We start from the raw sequence: 19,468 nt of genomic DNA, 5'->3' as shown, positions 1-19,468 counted from the left end.
TGACATCGGCCACAGCAACTTCATTCAAGATACATCTCCAAAAGCTAGTGAAACAAAACCAAAAATGAACTTTTGGGACTTAGTCAAGATAAAAACTTCTGCACAGCAAAGGAAACAGTCAACAAAACAAAGAGGCAACCCACAGAATGGGAGAAGATATTTGCAAATGACACTACAGATAAAGGGCTGGTATCCAAGACCTATAAAGAACTTCTCAAACTCAACACCCAAAAAACAAATAATCAAGTCAAAAAGTGGGCAGAAGAGATGAACAGACACTTCTCTGAAGAAGACATACAAATGGCTAACAGACACATGAAAAAACGTTCATCATCATTAGCCATCAGGGAAATCCAAATCAAAACCACACTGAGATACCACCTTACACTAGTTAGAATGGCAAAAATGGACAGGGAAAGAAACAACAAATGTTGGAGAGGTTGTGGAGAAAGGGGAACCCTCTTACACTGTTGGTGGGAATGCAAGTTGGTACAGCCACTTTGGAAAACAGTGTGGAGATTCCTCAAAAATTTAAAAATAGAGATACCCTATGACCCAGCAATTGCACTCCTGGGTATTTACCCCAAAGACACAGATGTAGTGAAAAGAAGGGCCATATGCACGCCAATGTTCATAGCAGCAATGTCCTCAATAGCCAAACTGTGGAAAGAGCCGAGATGCCCTTCAACAGATGAATGGATAAAGAAGATGTGGTCCATATATACAGTGGAATATTACTCAGCCATCAGAAAGGATGAATACCCAACTTTTACATCAACATAGATGGGACTGGAGGAGAGTATGCTAAGTGAAATAAGTCAAGCAGAGAAAGTCAATTATCATATGGTTTCACTTATTTGTGGAACATAAGGAATAGCATGGAGGACATTAGGAGAAGGAAGGGAAAAATGGGGGTGCAGGAACTGGAGGGAGAGATGAACCATGAGAGACTATGGACTCTGAGAGACAAACAGGATTTTAGAGGGGAGGGGGGAGGGGGGATTGGTTAGCCCAGTGATGGGTATTAAGGAGGGTACGTACTGCATGGAGCACTGGGTGTTATACGAAAATAATGGATCGTGTATCACCACATCAAAAACTAATGATGTATTGTATGGTGACTTACATAACATAATAAAATTTTAAAAATAAAAATAAAACAAATAAAAAGTATTTCAGGGGCGCCTGGGTGGCTCAGTTGGTTAAGCGACTGCCTTCGGCTCAGGTCATGATCCTGGAGTCCCAGGATCGAGTCCCGCATCGGGCTCCCTGCTCGGCGGGGAGTCTGCCTCTCCCTCTGACCCTCCCCCTCTCATGCTCTCTCTCTCTCTCTCATTCTTGCTCTCAAATAAATAAATAAAATCTAAAAAAAAAAAAAAGTATTTCATAAAATATATATATATATTAGCATCTACTGTACATCAGGGTTATTGTAGAAGGCACTTCATATCAACATTTCACTACATACTTACAACCCCAAGACTATTATTTTTATTTAACATATGAGAAAACTAAGGCTCAAAATTTGCTTACTTTATGCAAGGTATGGAGTTACAAAGTTCAAACACCAAACTATAAATACCACCTGTCTTCCTCAAAAGCAATGTACTCTTAAAACACATGATGCTGCCTCTCTTTTTAGTTTATTTAGAGCTGCTAAGCTCAGTTTCACAATAACTTCCAAAACTCATTTTGCCTAATTTTTCACCTAACTTTAAGTGTTAATGTTGGTTCTAATTTCCAAATATGTCACTGAACCTCTAAGACTTAAATATTACTTTTTAGATATGGAAGACTCAGACCTGTTATTCTGTATTATTATTTAAGTTTATATAATACATTCATTAAAAAAAATCAGTTATCCATCAACAGATGAATGGATAAAGAAGATGTAGTATGTGTGTGTGTATACAAACACATGCACACACACAATGGAATATTACTCAGCCATCAAAAAAATGAAATCTTACCATTTACAACAACGTGGATGGAACTAGAGGGTATTATGCTAAGTGAAATAAGTCACCAGAGAAAATAATTATCATATGATATCACTCATATGTGGAATTTAAGAAACAAAACAGAAGATCATAGGGGAAGGGAGGGAAAGATAAAATAAGACAAAATCAGAGAGGGAGACAAACCATAAAAGCCTCAACTATAGGAAACAAACTGATGGTTGTTGGAGGGGAGATGGGTAACTTGGATGGGCATTAAGGAGGGCATGTGATGTAATGAGCACTGGGTGTTATATGCAACTGATGAATCACTATATGCTAAATGAGTTTAAATAAAAAATAAATTTTTAAAATCAGTTATAAGAACACACATATCATTAAATCCAAAATAGCTCCAAAATATTTATACATTCATATTTTACTAGTCATATATCATATTCTATCAATTTTAATTTCATGGTTTTTTATTAATCACAAATTACTCATGTTCCTATTTCCACTAATCACATGCCCAACATGAAATTTCAGTATTTTTCTCAAAATGATTCTTAGGAAGGCCTGACACCTTCCTCCAACTGCCTTTGTACTTCTGCTTCTCTTAAAACTCACACAACGTGGGGTGCCTGGGTGCCTCAGTTGGTTAAGCTTCTGACTTCAGCTCAGGTCTGATCTCAGGGTCCTGGGATCAAGCCCCACGACAGGCTCCCTCCTCAGCGAGGAGCTTGCTTCTCCCTCTCCCTCTGCTCCTCCCCCATACTTGTGCACATGCACGCTCTCTCTCTCAAATAAATAAATTAAAAATCTTAAAAAAACATCCAACAATGTATCAGTAGCATAAACTTTAGATCTTGATGCATTTAACATATCTAATAAAAAGACTGTATTTGTAATTTTGACAAAGCTACTAGAATAAACAGGTTGAGATTAAAATAAGAGAAACATGCTAGGAGAGCAGGAAGGCAGTATCTCAGGAGTGGGCTCCTGGCACAGGTCTCCACGTTCTCCCAAAGCACAGAGAATGTATCCGAAGGAGCCTGAAGGGAGGAAGGGAGCACAAGAAACTGAAGGAAGTTTAGTCATACCTCCTCAGGGGAAAATAACAGACTCTTCTCAAACAAGATGCTCCAGATAGCAAGAAATTATTTCCTTTAATATTTACCACAAGAGAAAGAAACAAACGGAGAAAAGGAATTTAAAAATTAAAACAGAAATATTGCTTTTTCTTTTTGCCTTGAAATTCACTATTTACTATAAACTTCACTGCACTAAGACTTGACCACATCCTGTTGAGAGTATCTGATATGTTCACCTTGAAAAAAAAACAATTCATTGTCCTTATACAATCAACAACTCTACCTTTCAGAGTTCAGTTTTTCCTAAGTTACTAATAGGATGGCAAAGCATAGGTTTTTAAATGGATCCCTAAATTTTAGGTTATTATTCGCATGTTACAGATAAGGAGACTGAGGCTTAGTAATTAAAACAAAACAAAAAAAATCTTAATTCTAGAACAGGGTTATTTATTGTCATTATAACTCCTGGATTCCAACCTAACACATTCTCTTTCTCTTTCTCTCTCTCTCAATCATTCATACACGTACATATGCGTGTGCCCTAATTTCTTTCTTGCATCAACAAACCATCAGCAATTTTACAGCCAGTTAAACTTGCCATGTGATTTTGCTAATGCTGTATGGATCCTTTGCAAATGCGCAAAGGTTTGAAATTAGAGGTTTATTTAGTCAAATAAAAATGAATTAACAATTATTAAACACTATATGCCAGCACCATGGTAGATACTTTATATACATTATTTCACTTAATACTCAAAATAAGCCTATGGGGTAATTATTATTAATTTCATTGTACAGATGGGGAAACAAGACAAAAAAGGTTAAGAAATTCTGTCCAACATTTCACACCAAGGAAACTGGAAGGGCATACTGAACACATTTTTGTGATCTTTCTGATCCCACCCTGCCTCAAAGAAATCCCTAAATTTGAACAGTAAAATCACCACTTCTTTAATAATTAAAGTTATAGGACATGACAAATCAAGCTAGCATGCCTCTTGCCCCTCCTCAGTCTAATCTCATTTTAATTTGACAAAAAAGTAATGTCCTTCTCTGTCTAGTCCACCAACCAGCAGAACAGAACTAAAACATGAGTCCTATGGATAGTTTCAAATTTTTGAGTAGCCACAATAAAAAAGAAATAGGTAAAATTAATTTTTAAAATGTGCTATTTAGGGGCGCCTGGGTGGCTCAGTCGTTGAGCGTCTGCCTTCGGCTAAGGTCATGATCCCAGGGTCCTGGGATCGAGCCCCACATCAGGCTCCCTGCTCGGCGGGAAGCCTGCTTCTCCCTCTCCCATTCCCCCTGCTTGTTATCCCTCTCTCGCTGTGTCTCTCTTTCTGTCAAATAAATAAATAAAATCTTTAAAAAAAAATGTGCTATTGGGGCGCCTGAGTGGCTCAGTCGTTAAGCGTCTGCCTTCGGCTAAGGTCATGATCCCAGGGTCCTGGGATCGAGCCCCGCATCGGGCTCCCTGCTCAGCGGAAAGCCTGCTCCTCCCTCTCCCACTCCCCCTGCTTGTGTTCCCTCTCTCGCTGTGTCTCTCTGTCAAATAAATAAAATCTTTAAAAAAAAAAAAAAAAAATGTGCTATTTACTTCTAAACATTCAACATGTAATCAATATTAGAAATTACTGATATATTCTACTATTTGTGAATTGTGTGAATTCTGGTGTGTATTTTACAATCACAGCACATCTCAATTCGGACCAGCCATGTTTCTACTGCTCAGTAGCCATGTGCGTAATGAAAAGCATAGATCTAGACCAAGAGTCAGCAAACTTCTTCAGTAAAGGGCCTGATAATAAATATTTTAAGCTTTACAAACTACATATACAGTCTGTCACATGTTCTTTTTTAACCATTCTTCAAAAATGTAAAAACAGTTTACACAGCAACGTGATCATACTTAAATGCTACTGAACTGTACATTTAAAGATATTAAAATGGTAAATTTTTAAAATATCAAATTACCATGTTGTAAACCTGAAATATAATACTGTATATCAATTATAATCCAATAAATAAATAGATAGATAATAAAAATCCAAAGGCGTTTACACTGGGAGACAAAAATAAAACAGGTGAATTTTATGTTATATATATTAGATTACAGTAAAAAATTTTACATATATAAATGCCATTCTTAACTCATGACCCCTACAAAAACAAGCCATGGGCCAGATTTGGACTATAAGGATAGTCCAGCCCCTGCTCTAGACAAATCAACAGAACTACCTAACAAGAAAGAAAGTAGATAACTTGTGTGCACACATATATATTTCATGTGATAATATTACTGCCAATAATCCAGATTTAAAGCTCGTCTTTTAAGGATTATAAACAGTACAAAACATAGTGAAAACAGGAAAAATATCTAATATATACTATAAGTAGATTTTGAAATTAAAGAGACACACAAGCAGGTACCCCATGATAGAAAAGACTATCATACATATTGTTTGTAAACATGAAATAAGAGGAACCCGGGACGCCTGGGTGGCTCAGTCAGTTAAGTGTCTGCCTTCAGCTCAGGTCATGATCCTGGAGTCCTGGGATCGAGCCCCGCATCGGGCTGCTTGCTCAGCGGGGAGCCTGCTTCTCCCTCTGCCTGCCATTCCCCCTGCTTGTGCTCTCTCTCTCTCTGACAAATAAATAAATAAAATCTTCAAAAAAGAAAGAAGAACCACCCATATATTTATTTGCTCCTCTACCTACATGGGCCACTAATATGTTTAATATTGGAAAACTGACAGTACATTTCATTTAGAGTATTCCACAATTTAAAAACCATTTCTATACATATTTTCTCATTTAGGCTTCAAATAAACCCTTTGAAGCAGAAAACATATACAGCTATTTAATAAAGGATGGCAAAGGGGCACCTGGGTGGCTCAGTTAAGCATCCGACTCGGTTTCAGTTCAGGTCATGATCTCATGGTCATGGGATTGAGCCCCATGACAGGGTCCATGCTCAGCGGGGAATGTGCTTGAGATTCTCTCTCTCCTTCTGCCCCTCCCCCTGCTCGAACATTCTCTCTCTAATAAATAAAAAAAAAAAATCTTTAAAAAAAAGATGGCATGTATTACTATCAACTATGCACCTTATTCAAGCAGTAAAGGATAAAGACAGATCTAAAACTAAGTCTTCCAACTTCTATCCCTGTGTCTAGGGTTCATGGCTTTGAAGCTGCTGTTCTAAGTCCATGGGCTCCTAGATCATTCTACAGCTCCCTGAGGCTCTTTTCACCCTATAAATCACAGAAAGTCCCTCTCACATGCTATTGGCCTTAAATCCTACTTTACAAAAGATTTTTCACTGGTCCAGAAAATTATCTCACATAAATGTTTTTCCTCACAGAATAAAGTATCCTAAGACAGAGCAGGTATTCAAATAAATACTTAAAAGGTCTCCTTTTGTTTTGGTGGAGCACGGTTTCATGAGAAATAAGATATTTCCATTATCAACTGAAACATCTTAGCTCAAATTACTGTAGCTAATCATTTAGAGATCTGATAGTACTGAGAAGAAATGAGGAAAGGGGTATACAAATGCAAAGGGAAAATAAACAAAAGTAGGATGGTGGAATACAAATGACAAATTTTACAGACTTTGTTATTTTGCCCAAGGTTTGCCATGATCACAGCCTAGATACTATGGAGAACACAAGGTAGAAAGTAAAAAATATCCAGAATACGAAACTCATTAGATCAAAACTATGCTTCACTCCCAAATCCTCAGGCCATTTATAGTATTAAGTCTGGAGATGGGTATCTTTGCTCCTCACCTTTTTCACTCCTCCACTCAGAGATAGGTAATAAACCTAAAACATTGTTACAATACTAAATATCTATTAATAAACCTTAAGACATTGTTACACAGCTATTATATATCGAGGCGCCTGGGTGACTCAGTCGGTTAAGTGTTTGACTCTCGATCTCAGCTCAGGTCTTGAACTCAGGGTCATGAGTTCAAGCCCTGCACTGGACTCCACACTGGGCATGGAGCCTACTTTAAAAAAAAAAAAAAAATACACAAACACATATACACACACACACATCAACAACTTCTGCTAATTCTTACTACCAATAAAATAGATTCTAAACTTACTCTAATCTAAAAAATTAAATATAATTTTAACATTCTGAAAATAAGCAACAATGTTAATTTTTATTTATCCTTCAAAAATATACATTCATAAGGAGAAGGGCATGGAAGGGACACATTATCCAAACTGTCTATATCTTTAACTGTATCCATCCTTACAGAGTCATCCTTGTACAATGAATACTCCTAGAAGCACACAAGGCAAACCTAACTTTATCATTTTATGTCTCTATACTACTTAAAATTTTATCAAGTATTAATATTAATTATTTAGATTAGTTCATTTTTAAATTCAAATATGAAAAATTAAACATATATAAAACATACTTGTTATTTAACTCTTTGCACTCACTATACAAAGGATTACTATAACTGCTTTTTTTTTTTTTAAGTAGGTTCCACACTCAGTGTGGAGCTCAATGCAGTGCTTGAACTCATGACCCTGAGATCAAGACTGAGCTGAAATCAAGAGTCAGATGCTCAACTGACTGAGCCAATATACTGGAGCCGAGGCGCCCCAATATAACTGCTTTATAACCAAAAGAATAAAATCAACACCACAATGATGGTAATGGTTACTTCTAGGTGATAAAATCACTCTTTAATTTTATTTTCTTCTTTTCGTTTATGTTATTTTCTGAACTTTGTTTCATTAACCTGTGTTACCTATGAAGTACCCCCCCAAAAAAAAGCTAGATAATGCTAAGTTGAAAGGAAAGATGATTTCCAACAAAGACAAATGAAAGAAAATATTTTTATATATTCCCTATTAAAAAAACAATGTAATTACTAAAAAGCATATCATATTGAAACAGTATCATTATATTCACCTAATATTAAAATCAAGTTCTATCTGCCCCACTCCATATCTTCATATGTATCTTTTAAGGTCACCACAAGCAAAATGCTGATGAAGATAACGTAATACAAAAGGTATAATTGCCACTTTGACATTCAAAACCTCCTCATAAAAATTAAGTGCAACCTATATCATCTTCAAAATAGCATTTAAAAAACTAAAATGTGGGGCGCCTGGGTGGCTCAGTTGGTTAAGCGACTGCCTTCGGCTCAGGTCGTGATCCTGGAGTCCCAGGATCGAGTCCCACATGGGGCTCCCTGCTCAGCGGGGGGTCTGCTTCTCCCTCTGACCCTCTTCCCTCTCGTGCTCTCTGTCTCTCATTCTCTCTCTCTCAAATAAATAAATAAAATCTTTAAAAAAAAAAAAAAACTAAAATGTGAAAATAGCTTCTCAAAGAAATATCTGCATTCCAATTTTTATTGCAGCATTATTCACAATAGCCAAGATTTGAAAACAACCTAAAAGACCATCAACAGATGAATAAAGAAGTGCTATATAAATACAATGGAATATTACTCAACCATGAGAAAGAAGGAAATTCTGCCATTTACAACAACACAAATGGAACTTGAGGACTTTATGCTAAGTGAAATAAGTCAGTCAGAGGAAGACAAATACTATATGATATCACTTACATATGGAATCTTAAAAAAAAAACCAAACTGACAGAAACAGAGACTAGAACAGTGGTCACCAGGGTTAGCCCCTGGTGGGCTAGAGGTAGAGGAAATGGGGAGAAATTGGTCAAAGGGTACAAACTTCCAGTTACAAAACAAGTAAGTTCCAGGGATCTAATGTACATCATAGTGATTATAGTAAATACCATACCATATACTTGAAAGTTGCCAAGACAACAGATCTTAAATAGTCTCACCACAAAAAAGAAATGGTCATTATGTGAAGTGACGGTGATGTTAGCTAACAGTAATCATCTTGCAATATGTAAGTGTATCAAATCAACACGTTGTATACCTTAAACTTCCATAATGTTATATGTCAATTATATCTCAATAAAGCTGGGGAAAAAAACTAACTATATAAATGCTATATTAATTATTCTGAAACATTTTCATTATTATGAAAAAAATTAATAGGAAAAAACTAATATTAATAGCTGTTAAAATAATTACTTCAACTATTAGAACATTTGCCGAATAAAAAAATACATATGGCAAAGCTATGAAAATATGATTACAAAAGAGAAAGAAAAAGTTAAATGTTGAGGAAATATTAAATTTATACTAATAAATATTTAAAAGTGTAGGAAGGAGCGCCTGGGTGGCTCAGTCGTTAAGCGTCTGCCTTTGGCTCAGGTCATGATCCCAGGGTCCTGGGATGGAGCCCCACATCAGGCTCCCTGCTCGGCGGGAAGCCTGCTTCTCCCTCTCCCACTACCCCCTGCTTGTGATCCTTCTCTCGCTGTGTCTCTCTCTGTCAAATAAATAAATAAAATCTTTGGGGGGAAAAAAAAAAAGTGTAGGAAAATGAAACCTGAAGCTAAGCTTTGTTGTAAGAATACAACACCCTTAAGAGTATATAAAATTACAAAAAGTATTAGCAAAGATTAAGAGAAAAACTATTCAAAGGAACAAAATATTTGAAGGAACAAAATATCAGGGAGACTTGGTAATTTTTAGATTATAAACTAACAACACATCTGTTAGTTTCAGAAGTGCTCAACAACCACTAAACACAAGGTGGTGGGCAGCGGGCATACCAAAAAGCACAATATTATCAAGAGAAAACACTTTCAAACTTAAATTTGGTACAGACTTATGTCAAACTAACAGAACTCTGGAGGGCACCCAGCTGGCTCAGTAGGTGGAGCATGCAACTCTTGATCTCAGGGTTGTGAGTTGGAGCCCCACATTGGCTGCAGAGATTACTGAAAAATAAAATCTTTAAAAAAACCAAAACAAAAAGAAAAAAAAGAACTCTGAAACCAAAAATTGTATCATGTAACAAAAGTTACATGATATTTGAAACATGATTATTTTGCTGTTCAAGTCAGAAATTCACAGTCCCAAGAGTACAAACCTTGTCTAACAATGAAGAAGTATTCTTCAAGCATTAGAGTTATTTGTATAACTTTATTTAGAAGTCTAACTTACCGAGTACCATCTGCTTTCCAGCTTACTTTATATGGCTTCTGCTCCAAAAGTTTAATATTTTGCTTGTCCATGGAAACAGGCTGTGCTCCAGGGAATCCAGACCTTAAAGAAGAACATTTTATTACTATTATGGCTGGCATCCATACAAAGCAATACGTCTTAAACCAATCTCACATTAGTCACACATTTATCACAACATTCTCCCTATTATGAGATTAATGCCAACTGGAGTATCAGCATTCCCAAGAATGCTAACAGAACATTACCTATCATCTTCTAGACATTTCAGACTCAAGTTAACAAGTTTCTAATTGCCACTATATACTGTAACTATTGGAATTTTTAAATATTAATATTCATGATCTAATAGTAAAGTAGGTATGTTTACAAATCTTCTACTTCAGGAAGAAGTTTAAATCTTGCTTGCCTTAATTATCTTACATTATTCTGGACCCCATATTCCTCCATCACGACGCTGCCAACTTGGCATAACTCTACAAGGTTGGCAAATTTCTGCCCAAAAGATGCCCAGAAGTGACAAAACAGGAGAAATATAGGTCAAGATTAAAGTACACTGGCATGGGCTTAGCACAACTCTAAAATCAGTATTACTTCATCATCATTTTCATCTTTTAGTTAAAATTATTTCTGGCTAACTGATCTGTATGTACCAGTCAAAACGTTCTTTATATTAGAAATTTTTAACAAGTATCAGTCCTGTTTCATCATGTTCTAGCTGTACTACAGTTTTCTGCCACCGACGGCAATGATCAACAGAAATGACCACACACCAAGACCTGAGTGCAGAAGATTAGAGCAGGGAACTCTCCTGAATCCCCTCCCATGAAATGTCTGATAAATATTTTCAAGTCACGGTAGGGGGCAAAACATAATTAAAGCTGATTCTCCTAGGTTTCAGAAAACTGGATTACAGAAAAACTGGAAAATGAGGTACAGTCAAGTCTTCAAGTCTCACCTCTTCTGCCTTAGCAAAATGATATGGGCAACCCAAACATTAATCAGCAGCAGAATCAAACACACAAAACAAGTACTAGATAGTGACAAAAATAACTTTCTATTCCGTTAGGAAGACATGTTTGAGTCATTTAACTTTGACTCAGCTGTCTAGTAGTCTAATTTTTGTTTGTTTTTTTGTTTTTGTTTTTTTCTAGTAGTCTTAATTTTGACTCAATTGTTGGTCTTGAGAAAAATCTGATAAAAAAACTCGTTTAGTATCTTTTTAAGCACTCTAGGTAAATATTCAAACTTCAAGGAGCAAAGAAGCTAAGTCAATGTTTGCATTAATGTTAAATGTTGCAGAGTACAAATAAGTTTTATTTAAAACTTGAAAATGTTTATTACCCTTCCCAGCCACAGAACTGATGACACTTCTGCTGTACCTCTCCTAACTTTGGTTGAGTTGTTACTTGAGTCACACCTTTCACAGTTACACCTTCCAGGAAAATAGCACCCTTAAGATAAAAGGAAAAGAAAAATATTTTGTTAGTGTTCAAAATCTATTTACAAAGACCTGACTGAGAGATAGATTTGCTTATTTTCACAAGTCTGCAAATATACAAAACAGAAATGGTCTGCTCCAGAAAGCTCTATAAACTCCCCCCGGGACTGTACACTTGCTTTCCTTAATCCATCATATGCTTTTCAATGTGTATATATATAGCCCAATGTCTATATCATATTGTCAAAGCACTCCATGGACACTACTTATTAATAACAGCAATAATAACTTACCTACCATTTACTTAGAGCTGGGCAGAGGATCTGACATTCTACAAACATTTTCTCTAATCCTTGTAACAGCTCCGAAAAGATTATATTTGTTTTACAAATAAGTAATTGAGACCATATGCAGTTTATTCAGGAGGTAAAAATAGAATCTGAACCCAGGTCTACACTCTACCATTTACTAATGATTCTAACTGGGGACCGAGAGAGCTGTACCACTGATGAAGTATGGATTTTAAAGAGATAAACCCACACAATATATACCTTTGTAAACTAGAATAAGAGTATAACAGTAGAGGGGCGCCTGGGTGGCTCGGTCGTTAAGCGTCTGCCTTCAACTCAGGTCATGATCCCAGGGTCCTGGGATCAAGCCCCACATCGGGCTCCCTGCTCTGCGGGAGGCCTGCTTCTCCCTCTCCCACTCCCCCTGCTTATGTTCCCTCTCTCACTGTGTCTCTCCGTCAGATAAACAAATAAAATCTTAAAAAAAAAAAGTATAACAGTAGACAAAATGGCTTAACTACAGTCATTGGATGTAACAAACACTATTACTCATCACCGAATTTTTAATCTAAATTTTTTAACTCAGAACTACATAAAGTGTTTTATTGTATTTCATAGCAAGCATATTTTTAAAATGTCACAGAAAAGTGAAGCAGATGGAGAATTTATATATCAAATAAATAAAGAACACTCCTGGAAATTTTAAAGACTAAAAATACAGTCTAGATTCATGCTACAATTACTTTCAGACCCATAAAAGGGCTGGCATCAGTCTCAAGAAAAATCCATAAAACAACTCTAGCTGTTAATGTAATTAAGGAATAAAAAATATGGTCTACAAGCTGCAATGATCAACCTTCTGGCAAAGATTTGGCAACTTGAGCCACTTGGGAAGGAAAAAAAAGAACACAGTATTTGGTCCACATACGTCCCTGTCAAATCTAGAAGAGTCCTGAGTCAATCCAGCAGACACTAGTTCTACTTTTTGCCCCGAATTCTGAATCACTTTTTACAGTTATATGTCATCAACTCTGTTTTCCTTAAATAAGCATACTTTAAAGACTTCATGAGCCAAAGGATTAAGGAGTACCATTCCTTTCACATTACACCATCACCTCTTTTTACCAACCACCGAAATTTCTGCTTTAGAACCATCCAACCATTAAATATAATAACTAAAGAAAGAGAAAAAGAACCAGGTTCACAAGATATTTTTAGTATATTTAGTAACTGAGATACTCAGATAACTGTAATATCCTTATAAAGTTATATCCTATATATACTAATTAAAAAGAGAAAGCATTCAGAGAGTTCAATATTCAGCATCTTTATTCTGAAGGTACTAATAGCATAGGATTTTTTTTTTTTTTTTAAGCTTTACAGGAAGAAGCTTCACTCATGAGCATGTGTTTCCTGAGGGAAGTTAAGAAATCAATGATAATTTTTGAAAAGCAAGGGCAACTAGCATAAATTATTCCTAAAAACATAAACACTACTTCTTTTTTTAACAAGTAATGAAAAGGACTAAAACATTGGAATATGATCAACATTCAACCAAGCGCTTTCCCACAATATTACTATAGAAATATTTTAATAATTCTATGCCGCTGAACAAACTAAATATTTTTTTAATTTAACAGAATAAATATTGAGCCTCAGTACATATTTAACAATTATTAAGTGTGTTGATAAAAGATAACTCCAACTATCTAGCAAATGCCTCTCATCCATTTATATTTCTTCTTCCTTAATCTTTCCTCCAAAGCATCCATTTCTTTTTTACTTTATCTTCCCCTACTTTCTTCTGCAATAATTATTATTAAGTAAAAAATGGTAGAAATAAGCCCATTAAAAACAGTAAGCATGATGTACTTTATACACAAATACTACTTAGTAACTTTTTTTTTAAAGATTTTATTTATTTATCTCCGAGAGAGAGCACAAGCAGGGGGAGTGGCAGTCGGAGGGAGAAGCAGGTTCCCCACTGAGCAAGGAGCCCAAGGCGGGACTCGATTCCAGGACTCTGGGATCATGGACCTGAGCCAAAGGTAGACACTTAACCGACTGAGCCACCCAGGTGTCCCATCTATTTAGTAATTTTTCAACTTAATCTGCTGTTCACTGTCATTACAAGTTTCTTCTGACAAAAATATTTTATATTATTCAAAATTATATAGTAATTTCAAAAAGTATCACTAAATCTAAACAGCAATGTCTTAAGTCTGGAACTATTTTCAAATATACTATAATTGAGATTCAAAGTCACTGACATTTACTTCCACTTTTTAACAAACTATCATTTCAGTTTGTGGGAATAAAGAAATATCAAAAGTGAAAAGAAGATAACGTACACTTAAGATGAAAGAAGTGTATTTCGATAACAGAGTCTGCCAGGCTTAAAATAGAAATTCATATGGCTACCACAAAAAGGACAAAAGGAATCAGTGATCAGTTAGAGGGAAACTGAGAAAACTGTTACAGAAGATGGGAGCAAATTATATGTAAAAGGTGTATTTGTAAAGAGAATGAGTGAGCAAGTATGTATGCTATGTGTAACAAGGATATTTTAGTAATGAAGAAAATGCATTAACAGTTTTATTCAAAGGGATGATCCCAGACATTGATTCAAAGGAGGAAGCAACATAACTGTAAGTCATACTCCTCCAAATCAATAATAGCATGTGCTCAAAAGATGAACAAAGGTGTCAGGAATGTGAGGGCCAAGTACAGAACATGTGCAACTTTTAAAAACCCAAATGGAACTATCAGAATTCACTACAAGGAGTCCATCACTTCAAATCATAGTCATATCAATATGAGTCAGGGAAGGGGAACTCTAACAAAAATAAAGTCTCAAACCAAAGTAAGTTCATTGTGGTGAGATGGAGCTACAAAAATTAGTCACTCTTGGACTGCCTCTGTTAACTATCTTCAACTCAGATGGAAATAACAGGAAAATGAAAGTTTCCCAACCATTAATTCGCCAATTACTTATATCCATACTTCTCATGCCTGTCAACCATACTGTTGACATCACCCAAAATCAAGTCTCCAGTCATCTTTCCTCTCTGATGGTCCTATCCTCACTGCTTTAGAGCCCCTTCTCTTTGGTTCATCTTATCACCAATCACCTTCCCAAAGAGTTTCAATATAAACCCTGGAATCTTTTTCATAAATAACCTTCCCTATTACCTCAACCTTTTTCATGAATACCCACTAAGAGCTAACTCTCCACCAAGGAGACCACTTCTCTTGTAAGTAAAAGCTACTCATTCTCCCACTGCCCAAGTTCCATGGCGGGTAGTGTAAACCATTCTCCTATATCTTCACTTGCTCTCGTGGCCTCTTTCAAAAGTTCCTCTTCCATTTCCATTTAGACTAACTCCATTCAGCTGTATCACTCAACTGTGGTAGAGGAGACATCCACTGTGGTTGGTGGCACAACAGCTCTCATTAAGAGCCGCCCTCTCATCCACAAAGATGGGACCCTAACAACCATGTTATATGACATTACAAGATAACATCCCACTCAGCCAAAGTTGATGGGAGCATAAGCAAACCACTAACTCAGTCTGAACTGACCAGATTCTCTCTTCTGGTAACTTGGAATTAGGATTCAGAGAGTCTCTGCATGTGGCTAAAATTAAAACATGTAAGCTCAGAAGATACAGGATAGTTATAAGCTCCCAAGTAAACAAGGAATAACAAAGAGCCAGTCTTGAAAGACAAAGCTAGTGAGATCTATGACACAAAAGGAGAGAAACAGAAATAGGAGAGAAAAGCAAAGATGAGAAAATAAGAACAAAGAGCAGAAACTAGGTTCTAAATAGCTTTCCAGATCCAGGCTCCAGTCCCTTCCTCAGATCTGGCTATATTCCTGGGTTTGAGTCCTACTCATGCGCTCACAGTAATTTCCTATTATTTAAGCTAGTGTGAGTTAATTTCCGTTACTTGCAACCAGAGAGTCTAAAGTAGTAAAACACTCTATTCTTCACGTACTGACCTCTGGTCATTTCCCCACATTCATCAAAAACAGTATTTCCCACTTTGCTAACTTCTATCATTACATTGGTAACATCAACATCCATGAGGTAATCTGACACATCAAATGACTTAGGCTTCACAGTTCAGTAATCTGATTTTCAATGACTATCACCTTTGCTTAACTTGAACAACCTGCCCCATGGCCATACCATCATCATTCCATGCTGCTCCACCTTTTGATTCATCAGTTCAACTCACACTGATTGAGTACCTACAACGTTCTAAAGCCAACATGCCATTCTTTTACCCTAACTCTGCTCCCTGCTCAATTTTACCAAGACTAACAATTCCTTCACCCCTCTCTTTTCACAGGCTAACAACCCCCATCCTGACCTTACTTCCTATTCAGCCTAGACTCTATGGTTGATTACTTCAATTATTCTTTGCCTGATATGCTCAGTACTCCTCAATCTTTTGTCCTTCAATCACGGCCATACTAAGTATACCCAACCTTGTATCAACCTACCATTAGTCTCCTCTACTCCCACACATATGCAGCTGAAATTCACTGATAAAGGTGATTCACCATGCCTAGACTATTCATACAAACAATACAGCTTATGTTGAATAAATGCGTTCCTTCTGGGATTCTGGAAATTTTGGTACACACTATGCAGAGTGTGACCAGCCTTCAGTAAAAACTTGGGCACTAAGACTCTAATGAGCTTCTCTAGGCAGGAACATCACACATGTTGCTGCATCTTCATTGCTACTGAGAGAATGAGCTCTGTATGACCCCTCATGAGAAGAAGAGAGCATAAGGAAGCCTACATACAGAATGCACCAGACTCCACTAGTCTTTTTCCCTTATGATCCAGCTGTATCACCTTAGTACATCGCTATAATAAATCTTGGCTGTGAGTACAACTATATGCTGAGTCCTAGTGAATCTCCAAAAGTGGGAGTGGTAGTGAGGGCCCCCAATTCTGTCCCTATTTTCTCACCTCCCATTAGCTTCTTAAAATCACTAATCTGACCTGGCCCTACTGCATTACAGAAAGTAATCCTTGTATGTGTCCCCTCTGTGACATTTCATACTGTTAAGTCATTCAAATATATCACTACCTAACTCTATAAACTATTTTTCAAATTTCTTTTGTCCTTTTGTGCTGCATCCAGGAAGAATTTCCTAGCTAAATCTTCCAGCTTGATAATTTCGTCTACAGCTAACTTCATTCTGTTAGCCAACGCACCTAACTGAGTTCTTGAACTTCTTTATTATCATTTCCAAGATCTCTAATTGGTTATTTTTCACAATAGTCTGTCATTATTGTATGGCTTGATATCTTCTCTGATTTGCAAAGAAATATTCTGTTTGCTTTATATAAACTGTTTCCTCTGGTATTACCTAAAAAGAATGAAGTAGTTAAAAATGTACTAAGAAAAGATACCCAAGTTAAAAAATTTTTAAAAAGCTGCAGAAAAATACATTTACATTAAAAAGGGGGTGGAGTGAGTACGGTCAAAATTGAATATATGTATGTAAATGCATAGAAAAATAAGTATCTAGAAGAATTGCCAAAAAGTAGAGAGCAGTTGGAGTGGGAGTGAAAAGACCTTCACTTTTTATGCTATATACTTCTAGATGTTTGTATTTTTATTTTATAAAGAAAACGATCTTTATGTCATTGTGTACACTTTTTTTTTGAAGATTTTATTTATTTATTTGACAGAGAGAGACAGCCAGAGAGAGAACACAAGCAGGGGGAGTGGGAGAGGGAGAAGCAGGCTTCCCGCTGAGCAGGGAGCCCGATGCGGGGCTCGATCCCAGGACCCTGGGATCATGACCTGAGCCGAAGGCAGACGCTTAACAACTGAGCTACCCAGGAGCCCCATTTGTGTACACTTTTAAATTAGATAGGTAAATGGGAAGAAATTCTTCTAAGATGACAAAATGCCAGTAGTAAAACAAAAGTTGAAGAATTATAAGTTGTTTCTTGTGTTTTCAAATTTTCTTTAATGTAAGTATACTACTTTTATTTATAAGTAAAAAATATATTTAACAATTTTAGAATTTACGAGTTATGATTTGAAAAGAGGAAAAAAATACCTAACCACTTTGAAATCAAACCTACCTGCTTTCTCCAAAACAGAAGGAAAGATTTCTGCTTTTGGCAATGGCAGGCTAGCTTATTGAGATCAATTCTGCAGCCATGAGAAAAAGTTAGACAAAATGTTAAACGCACCTGTTTGAAGACACTGGAGAAGTAGAAAGGCAGTAAAGGCTTGAAGGGCCAAGAACTCAGAAAGAAAGGAACCCAGAGAGGTGAGCTACACATCTGGTATAGATTTTCCTCTACATGCACTGTTTCCAAAATGACAGGTAAGAGGATAAAAGGCTGAACACAGCTTTCTGCACTATCACAGGAATGGGGAAACAAAAACTGGAGTTTCAGTCCACTAAGGAGGAAGAGTCCTGTTTATTTCTCCAGGCTTTCAGTTAGGATCCCCAAAGGGCTACACTCTAGGAATTAAGTTGAACCAAAAAGAAACCAGCCCCCCAAAACTGAAGACTAGTTTCTAAACAATTCAATCCTTGACTGAGTTAAGATGTCCTCCTCTTAACCCTGCGTAGGAACAAAAGTAAATGTTCTCTGAAGGAAGAAAACATGATGCAGAGTCTCAAATTATTTCCACAATTTTTCATATATAATGTCTAAAAAGCAGAAATATGCAGGTGTGCCAAAAAGAAACAATTGACTAGAAATCAAAAGGATATGAGAAGAAAAACTAAAGATCCAGAAGAGATCCACATCAATTAGTTATCTGAAACAGGCTTTAAAATAACTGGGATTCATAAATTCAAAAACCTAAATGACAAGATGAAGAATTCCAACAAAGAACTAAAAACTATTTTAAAACTCAAATGAAAATTCCAAAAGTGAAATAACTGAAATTACATACCACGGATAAAGTTAACAGCAGCTCAGACAAAGCTGAAGTAGGATTAGTAAACTGGAAGACAGGTCAGAAGAAAATATCCACATTGAAAAATGAAAAAACAAAAAGGGTAGAAAATATAGAAAAGAAAATAAGAGACATTGGGGGGGTTCTATTAGGTGAATCTCAGAAGAGAAAAAGAATGGATGTGAACCAGTATTGAAGAGATAATGGCTGAGAATTTTCTATAACTAACAACAAATCCAACCATAGATTCAAGAATCACTATAAATAGAAAGCAGAATAAACACAAAGAAAACTCCAAGTAGAAACATCATAGTAAAATTGTTGAAAATCAAAAACAAAAAGAAATTATCTTCAGAGAAGCAACTTCTTAATAGAAATGGATTACAGAATGATATCTTCAACCCAAAATTCTTTTTTTTTTTTTTAAAGAATTTTATTTATTTATTTGAGAGAGAGAATGAGATAGAGAGAGCATGAGAGGGGGGAGGGTCATAGGGAGAAGCAGACTCCCTGCTGAGCAGGGAGCCTGATGCGGGACTCGATCCCGGGACTCCAGGATCATGACCTGAGCCGAAGGCAGTCGCCCAACCAACTGAGCCACCCAGGCGCCCTCAACCCAAAATTCTATACCCAGAACATTCTTCAAAATGATGGCACGA

General features: G+C 36.4%; 1 protein-coding gene across 2 annotated transcripts in view; it reads right to left on the bottom strand.

The window, feature by feature from the left end:
• RNGTT (RNA guanylyltransferase and 5'-phosphatase) overlaps nt 1-19,468 on the bottom strand; it is a 314,738-nt gene that overhangs the window by 266,708 nt on the left and 28,562 nt on the right. For both annotated transcript variants that reach the window (XM_021693072.2, XM_044917197.1), the window contains exons 7-8: nt 11,472-11,581; nt 10,110-10,211 (exon numbers count right to left, since the gene is read on the bottom strand). In XM_021693072.2, the coding sequence (XP_021548747.1) occupies nt 10,110-10,211; nt 11,472-11,581 (212 nt within the window). The remainder of the gene's footprint in view (nt 1-10,109; nt 10,212-11,471; nt 11,582-19,468) is intronic.

The sequence above is a fragment of the Neomonachus schauinslandi genome, chromosome 8 (genome assembly GCF_002201575.2).
Source record: "Neomonachus schauinslandi chromosome 8, ASM220157v2, whole genome shotgun sequence".
Classification (NCBI taxonomy): domain Eukaryota; kingdom Metazoa; phylum Chordata; class Mammalia; order Carnivora; family Phocidae; genus Neomonachus; species Neomonachus schauinslandi.
This window is presented reverse-complemented; position numbering and strand designations above follow the sequence as displayed.